This window comes from Mobula birostris, chromosome 21 (genome assembly GCF_030028105.1).
Source record: "Mobula birostris isolate sMobBir1 chromosome 21, sMobBir1.hap1, whole genome shotgun sequence".
In the NCBI taxonomy this organism is placed as follows: Eukaryota; Metazoa; Chordata; class Chondrichthyes; order Myliobatiformes; family Myliobatidae; genus Mobula; species Mobula birostris.
In genome coordinates, this window is record NC_092390.1 from 11,534,002 (window position 1) to 11,547,764 (window position 13,763).

General features: G+C 44.2%; 1 protein-coding gene across 1 annotated transcript in view; it reads left to right on the plus strand.

Annotated features, from left to right (window-relative positions):
* The window catches only part of armh3 (armadillo like helical domain containing 3), a 184,026-nt gene that overhangs the window by 118,468 nt on the left and 51,795 nt on the right, over nt 1–13,763 (plus strand). Inside the window, exon 24 of the mRNA XM_072238945.1 lies at nt 13,215–13,293. Coding sequence (XP_072095046.1) covers nt 13,215–13,293 — 79 coding nt within the window. The remainder of the gene's footprint in view (nt 1–13,214; nt 13,294–13,763) is intronic.

Below are 13,763 nucleotides of genomic sequence, written 5' to 3' on the forward strand. Positions count from 1 at the left end.
TTGTCTGTTGAAAGTCTACCATACTGTTGGACCTTACAGAGAGAGGGGGTATTTACAGTATTCTTATGAATTCATTGAAAACTAGTGATCCTCCAATTTTCTACACCAACTAGTTGGATGAGTTAGTAAGGTAATGTATTGCTACTGTGGAAAGATAGTGTAGTAATTATTGAGTGTATGAATATTTTCTCAGCCTCACAATTTCAGCTTTTTAATTTGACAGGTTTTGGAATGTTTCTTTAGGTTTTACATAATGCACAATATTCTGTAGATTAGCAAATATATTTTACTTTAATATATTTTAAATTTAGAAAATGGGACAGTGAAATGCGAAAATAATGGTTGGAATGTGAACACATGGAATACTCTTGGAATCTTTAATTTGATGCTGAGACTTTATAAGGCACTGGTGAGACCTCACCTTGAGTATTGTGAACAGTTTTGGGCCCCTCGTCTTAGAAGGAACATTTGATGGCTCTGGGTCTGTACTCGCTGGAATTCAGAAGGATGAGGGGGGGATCTTATTGAAACCTTTTGAATGTTGAAAGGCCTAGACAGAGTAGATGTGGAAAGGATATTTCCCATTGTGGGAGAGTCTAGGACAAGAGGGCACAGCCTCAGGATAGAGGGGCGCCCTTTCAAAACAGAGATGTGGAGAAATTTCTTCAGCCAGAGGGTGGTGAATTTGTGGAATTTGTTGCCACATGCAGCTGTGGAGGCCAGGTCGTCGGGTGTATTTAAGACAGAGATTGATAGGTTCTTGATTGGACATGGCATCAAAGGTTACGGGGAGAAGGCCAGGAAGTGGGGTTGACGAGGAGGAAGAAAAAAGTATCAGCCATGATTGAATGGTGGAGCAGACTCGATGGGCCAGATGGCCTAATTCTGCTCCTATGTCTTATGGTCTTAATTCTCCTAGTTTAGTTATAATACATAATCTGCTGGAGGAACCTGGCAGTCGAGAAGTACGGTGGGGTGGGGGGGGGGGGTCTGGTGGGGAAAGAACTGTCGACGTTTTGTGTCGAAGCCATGCATCATGCTCCTGGAATTTTCAGGCCAGCTTTTGTTGTTCATATTACAGTGTTCTGATTCAGGAGCTCCACGAGCTGTCCACCTTAATAGCTACATTTGCTTTTGATTAATGCCCTCATCTTCTCCATTTTTAATCTGTGCCCCTGGTTCTGCAAACAGTTGCCACAGTGCTTCAGTGAAATAGATCTTCCTTGCTCTAAAAGAATCGAACAATTGTGACTTTAAATAGAAGCAAGGATGCTAATTCTATGTAGGTGCACAGGTTCACCCTTGTTAATTGTTCTAACACAGTGGTGATAAATTAGGCAGTTGTGATGCAGTAATGTAAAGTCTGGGCCAGGCATCCTCCTGCTACAAAGGCTCTGTGCTGTTTGCCAACCAAAGCCAGTGGGTTGTTACACATTCTTGCAGCATCATTTAAATCTGTAACATTGCCACCATGCTTTAGCATATCAGCCTAGCTAATTTTGCACACTGTGACCTCGACTCTGTTCAATGCACATGTCCATATAGTGTTAGAAGTTACCAGTCTGGAGAAAGTCCTGTTTCTCACTCTCTGAGCTGAGTCAGTCAAACTAAAATTTATTATTAAACCACATGTGTGTTACCATATCCACCTTGAGGTTAATTTTCTTGGAGACATTTCCAGGAACATAAAGAATTACAATGAGGGAGAGAGATAGAGTAATGCCGGCAGGCTTTTTCCACTGAGTTTGGGTGAGACTAGAACTAGAGGTCATGGGTTAAAGGTGAAAGGTGACATATTTGAGGAGAACCAGAGGGGGAATTTCTTCACTCAGAGGGTGATGAGAGTGTGGAATGAGCTGCCAGTGGAAGTGGTGGATGCGGGTTTGATTTCACCATTTAAGAGAAGTTTGGATAAGTACATGGATGGGGGGGCTTTGGTCCAGCTGTGGGTGGATGGGACTAGACAGAACAGCAGTTTGGCATGGACTAGCTGAGCTGAAGGGCCTGCTTCTGTGCTTTAGTGTTCTATGACCCTACAATAGAATTTATAAAAAAAACTATACACAAAGACTGGAGAGTAATCTGCAAAATAAGACAAATTGTGCAAGTAAAGCAATACTACTGACAACGAGTTTTAGAGCCCTCGGGCGTGTTTGTAGGTTGTAAAATTAGTTCAGTTGTGGCAAGTGATTATCCACACATGTTCAGGAACCTGATAGTTGTCGGGTAATAACTGTTCCTGAGGTCTTAATGGATCTGTCATATTGTTGCACTCTGCTTTTGGGATGCCAGATAGTTTTAGGAGGAGAGTGGGGAGGGCTGGGAGATGTATTATTTGGGATTGTAAGTGCTTCATGCAGCTGGTCCAGTAGGCTACAGCCTCGTGTGAGGTGTTGTCTTCAGTGCTGTGTACCTAGAGCCCTCTTTCACTGGTCAGTATCTCCAAATGCTGCTTGCCTGTTGTATTAAGAGTTTAATGCAAACATCTTTAAACATTGAAGATGAAATCTGAAGACACAGTACAAGGTTAATGGCAGGATTCTTAGCAGTCTGGAGGAACAGGGGGATGTTGGGATCCACATACACAGATCCCTCAAAGTTGCTAGTGTGTTTAAGAAGGCTGATGTTGCATTGGCCTTCATAAGTCAGGGGATTGATTTCAAGAGCAGCAAGAAAATAATGCAGCTTAGTTAGATCACACTTGGAATATCATGTTGAGTCTTGTTGCCTCATTATTGGAAGGATGTGAAAGCATTAGAGAAGGTGCAGGGGAGATGTACCAGGATGCTGCCTGGACTGGAGCGCATGTCTTATGAAGGAAGGTTGTGCGAGCTAGTCTCTGGCGTGTGGGAGGAGGAGCGATGACTTGATAGAGGTGGATAAGATCGTGAGAAGTGGACAGTCAGTGCCTTTCTCCCAGAATGGTAATGGCCAATACCAGAGGATATCAGTTTAAGGTGAGTGGTGGAAAGTTTAGGGAAGATGTCAAAGATAAGTTTTATTTTCCAAAACACAGAGTGTTGGGTGCCTAAAACACACTACAAGAGGTGGTGGTAGAGGCTGATATATTCAGGATATTTAAGAAACCCTTAAATAGGCACATGGATGAAAGAAAAATGGAGAATTATAGGCTGTGTAGGAGAGAAGAGTTAGATTGATCATAGGATAAATTTGTATAGGTCAGCACAACATCACAGGCTGAATGGCCTGTACTGTGCTGCATTGTCTGTTCTATATTCATATCATAGAATTTGGACGGTGCAGGATGTGCTGCAAATTGTGACAACACATTAAACTGCATTTTTAAGTGGGTTGATTTAATTTCTTGCCAGGTTTGTGTTTGGACCTGAGTTAAGTCACTGAGTAGGTGGTTGATTTGCAGGTTATAACAATCCAATAAAAGTTATCTTGACAGCTTCTGCCCAGCTCCTAATGGACAACGGCACACAATATACACCAGGTTCTAATTCAGCAAACGACCAACACTGAAGGGCAAACTCATTTCAGAAACATGTTACAGCTACATCAGATATAGCAAAAAAAACCTAATAATCAGACCCTACGCTCCAAACTGAGGTAAATTATTGAAATGGGCTTGATGGAGTTTAATTCTGCACCCTGACTGGTTAATACTCACACTCACTGAGTGTAACGTAGAACTCACAGAGAGAGCTGGTAAATTCATCAGTTCTTTCAGTGGAGGTTGCAAAGCCATCTGCTTCACACTTGCACGGTATTTAATGTGCCGAGTCAGTGATTAATCACGCTGGAAAGAGCGGACTGGATAATCCGTGTCCAGTGGTTGCAAACCAACAGTAGGGGAGTGAAGCCACAGCAAAGCTGATTCTCCAGTGGAGGCTGAACGCACTGTCCCACCAGGATGAGGGTAAATCCCTGGGAGAGACCTTTACCCCAACACCAGGCAGGGTCCCAGACTGCTTCGCCCTCAGCTCTTAACTATTCCCACCTTTCCCCTACAATGGGCATGATCTAGGAATTCCCCCCCCCCCCAACCAGCCTAGAACTCCCTTCTCCCCTCCCCCAACACTGGGCACAGTCTGGGACCCTCCTGCACCTCACCTGGCATGTACTGGAATACTCCTCCCGTCTTCCCCAACACTGGGCACAGTCTGGGACCCTCCTGCACCTCATCTGGCACGTACTGGGATACTCCTCCCGTCTTCCCCAACACTGGACAGAGTCTGGAACCCTCCCCAGCTCCCTCAACACTGGGTACGGTCTGAGACTGACTCCCTCAAACATGGGCTGAATCTGCCCTCCCCTCCTCCACCTTGCACTGCTCAGCATGGGACTGGGGCATCTGCACTCCCAAACACAGGGTAACGTCGCTACAGTTCCAGGACAAGGATGCCACGATGGAAACCATCCACAGTTAAAGGGGCACCGTAAAGATGTATAGTTGTTGCCATAAAACGGCCAAGTCCTCCGATTACCATCCCTCTATCCCCTCTCGCAATGTTTCCCTCAGCAAGCCTTTCTCCAATTCTCTTTTGGAAGGCACTGTTGGATCTGCTGCCCCTCGCCACAGCAAACCACACCGTCCAGTTCCTGGTCACGTTTATCCTTATGCTCCATGGTGCTGACACACACCATTTCACTTCCACAGCTCTGAGAAAACATCTTTGGGACAGCCTTCACATTCCATAACCTGTTATCGCTGAAAGCAGTGTTGCAGTATAATGTTTTTTTTAACATTTTTTTTTGCTTTCCCTTCTCCGTCCGAAGGGATTTGTGCACTGAGAACGGAAACTGTGGGTGATCTGTATACTCAGAGCAGGTTGGCGAGGTGGGCTCGGAGCAGGTGGAACAATTCTATTTGACAGCAGATCACTCGTACGATGACAGCTTTAGTTTTCTGCCTCCAAGGGTCAACAGCTTTGAGTCATCATTTCCTGCTCGTACAGCTACATAAATCTTGCTTTATGAAAATATTTTTAAAAATTCATCAACAGCTCAGAATAATATTTAAATTTTTAAATTTCTGCATGAAAGCTAATTCAGCACCTTGAACAATCTTGCTGAAGGATTGGCTGTTTGGAACCGTGTGAATTGAAAAGCAATTCATTCTCGAGCTTTATGCCACTAATTGTGCTCAGCGCAAGCAAAAGTATTAATTTTACCTCATCCCCAAATGAAGATTTTAAAAACAGCTGATGCTGAAAATTTGAAATAAGAACAGCAAGTGCACCCAACGGGTCAGGCAGCATCTGTGGAAACAAACGATTAACATTTAGCTTTCAGGACCTTTAGGAGGGGCATCAACAGTTATAGGGTTATGGGTAAAAGGCAAGAGAATGGGGTCAAAAAGGAAAATAAATCACAGTCTGGAGGCTGGAGGAAATTTAGGTCTCAATAAAAGAAGATTAGTGTCTCCATTATCACTGAAGCCACAAGATAAAATAAGTATCCATCATTCACACTGTCTTATTTCAGCTCATGCCCACAACTCGCTAACTCTTACCCGTACGCCTTTGGAACGTGAGAGGAAACCTACACAGTCAAGGGGTGAATGTACAGTTACATTACAGCCTGGTGGGAATTGAAATGGGCGCTGTAAAGCGGTGGTCCTCAACCACCAGGCCGCGAGGAAACAGTATGATTTGGCGATATGAAACGATTTGAGTCAGCTGCACCTTTCCTCATTCCCTGTCAGGCCCACTGTTGAACTTGAATGCACGCAAGGTCATCAGTCGGTCATTAACCTACAACTACTCGGTGAGTAAAAAAACAAACGTTGCTTGAGGGTTTCTTTGGAAGAGGTGGTAGGGGACATAAAAGGCCTAACGATGATGATAACGCAGGGACAGCTGAGGCCAAGACTGCAAAAAAAAAGGAAGCTTCCTTCAACAGAAAATAAAGCCATAAAATGTGGCTTTATTGCGACTGGTGACTCGCACGCTCCAAGCCCCCTGTGTGTGATATGTGGAGACAAGCTGCCTAATGAGGCAATGAAGCCCTCAAAACTGCTTTGGCACCTTGAGACCAAGCACCCTGCACTTAAAGACAAACCCGTTGAGTTTTTTTGAATGGAGAAAACGTGAGCAAGCAGGACAGAAGCAAGTGCTGAGAACCACCACCTCCACAAATGCTGCTGCTCTGAGAGCGTTGTACTTAGTGGCTAGCCATACTGCTAAGACTAACACGAGGACATCTGCAGATGCTGGAAATTCAAGCAACACACACAAGAATTGCTGGTGAACGCAGCAGGCCAGGCAGCATCTCTAGGAAGAGGTACAGTCAACGTTTCGGGCCGAGACCCTTCGTCAGGACTAACTGAAAGAAGAGATAGAGATTTGAGAGGGGAAGGGGAGGGGGAGATCCGAAATGATAGGAGAAGACAGGAGGGGGAAGTGATGGAGCTAAGAGCTGGACAGATGATTGATAAAACGGATACAAGGCCGGAGAAGGGCGAGGATCATGGGACGGGAAGCCTAGGAAGAAAGAAAGGGGGAGGGGAGCCCAGAGGATGGAGAGCAGGCAAAGAGTTATAGTGAGAGGAACAGAGGGAGAAAAAGAGAGGGAAAAAAAGGGGGAAAAATAATAAATAAATAAGGCCTAACCAGTTCCCCTCTACCGATGTCGACAACAAGGCAATACTGCTGGTTTATGTGCGATATATATTTCAAGGCGATGTGCACAAGGATGTATTGTGTGCACTGCCGCTGCCAACTAACACAACTGGGGCAGAACTATTCCAGTCTTTGAATGACTACATGTCAGACAAACTGGACTGGTCATTCTGTGTTGGAGTATGCACAGACGGGGCTGCAGCTGTGACTGGACGGCTGTCTGGTTTCACTACCCGAGTCAAAGAGGTTGCTTCTGAGTGCCACACTGTGCCATACACAGGGAAATGCTGGCCAGCTGAAAAATGTCACCTGATCTTAACAGCGTATTGAGTGACGTTGTTGAAGTTATCAATCACATTAAAGCAAAAGCCCTTAACTCACGTCTGTTTGAGCAGCTTTGCGAGGAAATGGATGCAGAGCACAAATGCTTTCTCTTACACTAAAGTCAGGTGGCTATCAAGGGGGAGAGCCCTGGCCAGGGTTTTTGAGATAAGAGAGCCGCTACAGAGATTCCGTTCAAGAAGGAAGTCACCACTGGCAGCAGACTTCGGTGACGAGGAGTGGATAGCAAAACTCGCTTATCTGTGTGACATCTTCAACCTGCTCAATGAACTCAATTTGTCACTTCAGGGGAGAATGACAACTGTCTTCAAGTTGGCAGATAAAGTGTCTGCTTTCACAGCCAAACTGGAACTGTGGGGACGGCGAGTGGACAGGGGTATATTTGACATGTTCCCAACATTAGCTGGGATTTTGGGAGAGACTGAGGCTGCACCGTCCTTCTCACAGCTGGTGTGCGATCACCTATCTTCGCTGTTGACAGAATTCGAGTGTCACTTCCCAACCGCAAATGACCCAAGACGTGCAAAGGAATGGGTCCATGACCCATTTGTGAATGTCCCCGGTGAATCATCCATGTCAGCGCGGGAAGAAGATCAACTCCTCGAGCTTGCAAGTGACGGCGGGCTGAAAAGTATGTTTGACATAACATCTCTGCCGGCATTCTGGATCAAAGTCAAGGCTGAATATCCTGAGATAGCCACAAAAGCACTGAAAACGTTGCTTCCATTTCTAACATCATATCTCTGTGAAGCGGGGTTTTCTGCAATGATGCTATTGACTTATAAGTGACTTATAATTGACTTATCAGTATATTTCTGCGAGGAAAATAGGCGCTGTGTGCTTAATATTAAATTCGTTAGATAAACCCTTTAGAAATGAAATTGAGTGTATTAGCCACTTATAAGTGACTTATAGTTGACTTGTCACCTATATTCCAGTCATGATTAACACCCCCCCCCCCCCCCCCCACTCCCATCGGCTGGTCCGCAAGAATGTTGTCAATATTAAACCGGTTCGCAGTGCAAAAAAGGTTGGGGACCCCTGCTGTAAAGCATTATGCTAAGCACTACACAACCATGCCAGCTAATAATATTAAAGCAGGTAATTTTCCATTTCCATTTACTTGGCTTCCAGCAAGTTGATGTCCCAGTCGCCGATCACCTGGTTCACCTCACTACCTCATCAGTGACTGCATCAAAGGCATTGCCCAGGTACTGCGCCACATACTGAGAACTGGATAGGGTGATTGCTTTATTCTTGTCACATGTACCAAGACACTGCAAAGCTTTGTGTTCCTCTGTATACCTTAGATCAGAACCCTTGCCAAATGGTATTTGACCGTGGCACTAAAAAGGCTGGGAGCCCCCCCCCCCATCCCCCACAGTAGATCATTCCCCACATCGAGAGAGCACAAAAGGCAAAACAGTAACAAAATGCAGAATATATTGTTAAGGTTACAGAGAAATCCATAGACCAACAAATAATGTGCAAGGGCCAGGGTGAGGTAGATTGAGAGGTCGCCAGTTCATCTTTAGTGCATTAGAGGTCTTTCAAATTTTATAACAGTAGGATTGAGTGATACGTATTCCCTAAGCTTTTCTATCTTCTGCTTGACGGAAGGGGGAAGAAGAGAGAATGATTGGGGTGGTGGCATCTTATTATGATTAACATAAACACAAAAAGTTCTGCAGATGCTGGAAGTCTTGAGTAACACACATAAAAAGATAGCATTCAGCATGTCAGGCTACGTCTATAGTTGTAAATAACCAGTTGACATTTTGTGCCAAGATCCTTCATCATGTCTGGAAAGAAAGGGGATGGAGGCCTGAATAAGAAGGTGGGGAGCTTATTATGGTAACTCTGTGGACTTCTTTACTGGGGCAGTAGGAAGTGTAGAGACTATGGAGGCAGCTGGTCTTAGACCAGAAGGCATAGGAGAAGAATTCGGCCATCTGGCCCATGGAGTCAAACGTTCCTCATATGATAACCCTTTCGTTCTTGGAATCATTCTTGTGAACCTCCTCTGGACCCTCTCCAATGCCAGCACATCTTTTCTAAGATGAGGGGCCCAAAACTGTTCACAGTACTCAAGGTGAGGCCTCACCAGTGCCTTATAAAACCTCAGCATCACATCCCTGCTCTTGTATTCTTGACCTCTTGAATGACCTCCTGAAATGAATGCTAACATGGTATTTGCCTTCCTCACCACCGATTTGACCTGCAAGTTAACATTCAGGGTGTTCTGTACAAGGACTCCCAAGTCCCTTTGCATCCCAGATTTTTGGTCTGCACATTTATTTCTACTATCAAAGTGCGTGACCATGTATTTTTCATGATAGACTGGACTGTGTTCACATCTCTCTGCAATGTCTTGCAGCCACAAGCAGAGCAGTTGCCATACAAACCATGGTGCACCCAGATAGGATGCTTTCTACGGTGCATTTGTAAAAATTGTTAAGGTGATACTAAAGTACCACTTCTTCCTACAACTTAGGAGCATGAGTGTTAAGGTCAGATCTCAGCAACCATCTGCTCCACAGTGAAAGCCTTCACCCTACAAGACAGCCCTTAGTAAATAGCTGGCAAGATCATGTAAGCCATTTCAAGGAACATCCTGTAATTATCTGCCTTACAATTGTTCTGTCTTTGAATCTATGACTTTGGCTGAATCCCACAGTTTTATCTGCACACTGAGTTACGAGCCCTGTGTCCTGCTGTCTCCTGCAATGCATTCATCTTTCCTTCATAAGTAAATCTGATTTTAATATCTCCATCTGGCTTCCTCAGCTGACACGCATTGTTGCGTTATAGTTCTTGAACAAGAGGGCATGGTGGAGTGAAGATGTTGAATCTTGTTCCCATCGTAATGGACCAACGTGATGGCACAGTGGTTAATGTAGCATTTTACGTGACAGTTCACCTGTCACAACTACAAGGATTGCTGCCACAAGAAAGTGGCATCCATCATTAAAGACCCCCACCATCCAGGCTGTGCTCCCTCATTGTTGCTACCATTGGGAGGGAGGTACAGGAGTCACAGGACCCACGCCACCAAGTTCAGGAACAGCCATGAGGATTCTGAATCAGTGTGAACAACTACACTCACCGGCACACTGAAACGTGAGGTTCCACAAAGTACGGACTCACTTTCACAGACTCTCCAACTCATGTTCTTTGTGTTATTTATTTATTTATTACTGTTACTTTTGTTGTATTTGCACAATTGGTTATTTATCAGTCATAGTTTTTCATTGATTCTATTGTATTTTTGTTCTACCATGAATGCCTGCAAGAAAATAAACTTAAAGTTATAGTTTTGCAACATATATGTACTTTAATAATAAATTTACTTTGAACTTTGCTAACTATAAAAAATAATGAAGTTACATCAAGGGAGAATAACTGAACATACTGACCATAGAATTACACCCTCTGCTGCAGGAGAGAACTCTGGGTTCTGGTTTAAAAATTGGTAAGAGACCCGTGTAAAGTGAGAATGAGTACAATTCAGTTATAACTATTGGAAATTAGACTGCTTTAAAAGGGCGACAATTATACCAGTGCACAAGAAGAGCAGTGTGAGCTGCCTCAATGACTATCGTCCAGTAGCACTCACATCTATGGTGATCAAATACTTTGAGAGGTTGGTCATGACTAGGATCAACACCCGTCTCAGGAAGGACTTGGACCCACTGCAATTTGCCTCTCACCACAATAGTTCTACAGCAGATGCAATCTCAGTGGCTCTCCATGCTGCCTTGGATCAGCTGGACAATGCAAATGCCTAGGTTAGGATGTTCTTTATTGACAATAGCTCAACATTTAACATCATCGTTCCTACAGTCCTGATTTAAAAAGCTACAAAACCTAGGCCACTGTACCTCCCTCTGCAACTGAATCTTTGACTTCCTAACCGGAAGACCGCAGTCTGTGCAGATCAGAAATAACATCTCCACCTTGCTGACTGACAATCAACACTGGCGCTCCACAGGAATGTGCGCTTAGCCCATTGTTCTACTCTCTCTGCATCCATGACTGTGTGGCTAGGCATAGCTCAAACAGCATCTATAAATTTGCTGATGATCAAACCATTGCTGACAGAATCTCAGATGGAGATGAAAGGGCGTATAGGAGCGAGATATACCAGTTAGTAAGTGGTGTCGCAGCAAGAACCTGGCACTCAACATCAGCAAGACCAAAGAGCTGACTGTGGACTTTGGGAAGAGTAAGACGAGGAAACACAAACCAATCCTCCTAGAGGGATCAGAAGTGGAGAGAGTGGGCAGTTTCATGTTTCTGGGTGTTAGAATCTCTGAGGACCTAACCTGGACACAAAATATTGATGCAGCTATAAATAAGGCAAGACTGTGGCTATATTTCATTAGGAGTTTCAGGAGATTTGGTTTGTCAACTAGAACATTTGAAACTTCTACAAATGTACCATGGAGAACATTCTGACTGGCTGCATCATCGTCTGGTATGACGGTGCTATTGCACAAGATCAAAGTAAATTGCAGAAACTTGTAAACTTAATCAGCTCCATCATGGGTGCTAGCATCCGTAGTATCCAAGACATCCTCAAGGAGCAGTGCCTTAGGAAGGCAGCGTCCATCATTAAGGATCCCCACCACCCAGAACGTGCCCTCTTCACAGTGTTACCGTTGGGAAGGAGGTACAGAAGCCTGAAGGCACACACTCAGTGGATTCAGGAACAGCTTCTTTCCCTCTGCAGTCCGATTTCCAAATGGACATTGAACCCGTGAGCACTACCTCACTACTTTTTTATTTGTTTTTCGCACTGCTTATTTTAACTTAACTATTTAATAGACATGTCTATGCTAGCTATAACTCAGTTTTCTTCCCTCTGTTCATCATGTATTTGTTGTACTGCTAACAAGTTTCAAGACATATGCTGGTGATATTAATTCTGATTCTGTGTATTCTCATTAAGACAGAAGATTCAGGGAGGATGAATAAGAGACGGTTTCTTCAGTATGGGGAGTTGGAAATCAGGGAACACATTCTGGATAAGAATGTGACTCTTGGAATGGCGAGGAGAAACTCTTAGTTTTCACAGTGCCCTGTGATTCACATGGCATTTTGAGCCAACAGGATCAAGTACAGCTTCTGCCACACTGTTATCAGACTCTAGAACAGACCTCTTATATAATAAGATTGACTCTTGGCCTCACAATCTACCCTGTTATGATTCTGCACTTTATTGTTTACCTGCACTGTGCTTTTTCAGTGATTCTTGCACTTCATTCTGCATCGTTAGTGTTTTGCGTTAATCGATTTGAATGCATTGTGTAATGATTTCATCTGTACAAACAGTGCACAAGACAGGGTTTTCACTCTATCTTAGTACATGTGACAATAATAAATCAATATCAATACCTTCTGCCCTTACCATCTCCCTCACTTAATTCCATGCTCCCACCTTCCTCTCCTATCAGATTCCACCTCCAACTAGCACCTCTTGGCCTCTGTCATTATTCCCACTGTCCCCTCCTCTATCTTTCTATCAGCCCTTCTCCTCACCTGGATCCACCCGTCACCTCCAAGCCTCTGTCCCCATCCCTTCCCCTACCTTCTCATACTTGCCATCTCCCCACTACTCACTCAATCCAGATGAAAAATCTTAACCTCACACATCAACTGTGCATGGAGAGTGTCTGACCAGCTGAGTTCCTCTGGCGGTTTATATCTTGCTTCAGATTTCCAGTATCTGCAGCCTCTTGTGTCTCCAGCAAAGTAACTCTGTACACCCTCGCTGTCTTGGATATTTGCCATCTGCATTCATAATGCAGAGAACAGTGTTTCTTGCCTCCTTGGGAATCATGAGAAGGACCGAAGGAAGAAAAGTACTTGATTTTATATGGCATTTTATATCATGTCTGGACTTCCCAAAGCTACTGCTGGCCAGTAAATGAGTTTTATAAGTGTGTTCTCAGTTGCACTATGGAGAGGAGATGATTTTCACATGCATTTTTGTAAGTGGTGGGTGTTATTTTGCCATAATGGGCAGTTTTGCCAATAAGTAAATAATTATACCATGTTTCTCATCATATCTGCCCCTGTGTATATATAACCTTCGTGGTTACAAAGTGGACACTTTTCTTGTTTAAAGTTGCTAAGCAATGTTTGAAAACAAATTCATGTTTGACTATTTTCCATTTACCAATACAAGCTAAATTGTATCAAATTTCAGGTATTGAATATTAATTTCAGTTTACATTGTAATCAGATTTAGATTACAAGAGGCCACTTTCTGTTTTGCAGAGCCATCATCAACCATTTTAACCCCAAGATAGAGTCGTATGCGGCAGTCAATCACATCTCACAGCTCTCCGAAGATCAGGTATGTAGCTTTCAGACATGAGGAATTCTGCAGATGCTGGAAATTCAAGCAACACACATCAAAGTTGCTGCTGAACGCAGCAGGCCAGGCAGCATCTCTAGGAAGAGGTACAGTCGACGTTTCGGGCCGAGACCCTTTGTCAGGACTAACTGAAGGAAGAGATAGTAAGAGATTTGAAAGTGGGAGGGGGAGGGGGAGGGGGAGATCCAAAATGATAGGAGAAGACAGGAGGGGGAGGGATGGAGCCAAGAGCTGGACAGGTGATTGGCAAAAGGGATACGAGAGGATCATGGGACAGGAGGCCCAGGGAGAAAGAAAAGGGAGGGGGGAAAACCCAGAAGATGGACAAGGGGTATAGTGAGAGGGACAGAGGGAGAAAAAGGAGAGAGAGAAAAAGAATGTGTGTATATAAATAAATAACGGATGGGGTACGAGGGGGAGTTGGGGCATTAGCGGAAGTTAGAGAAGTC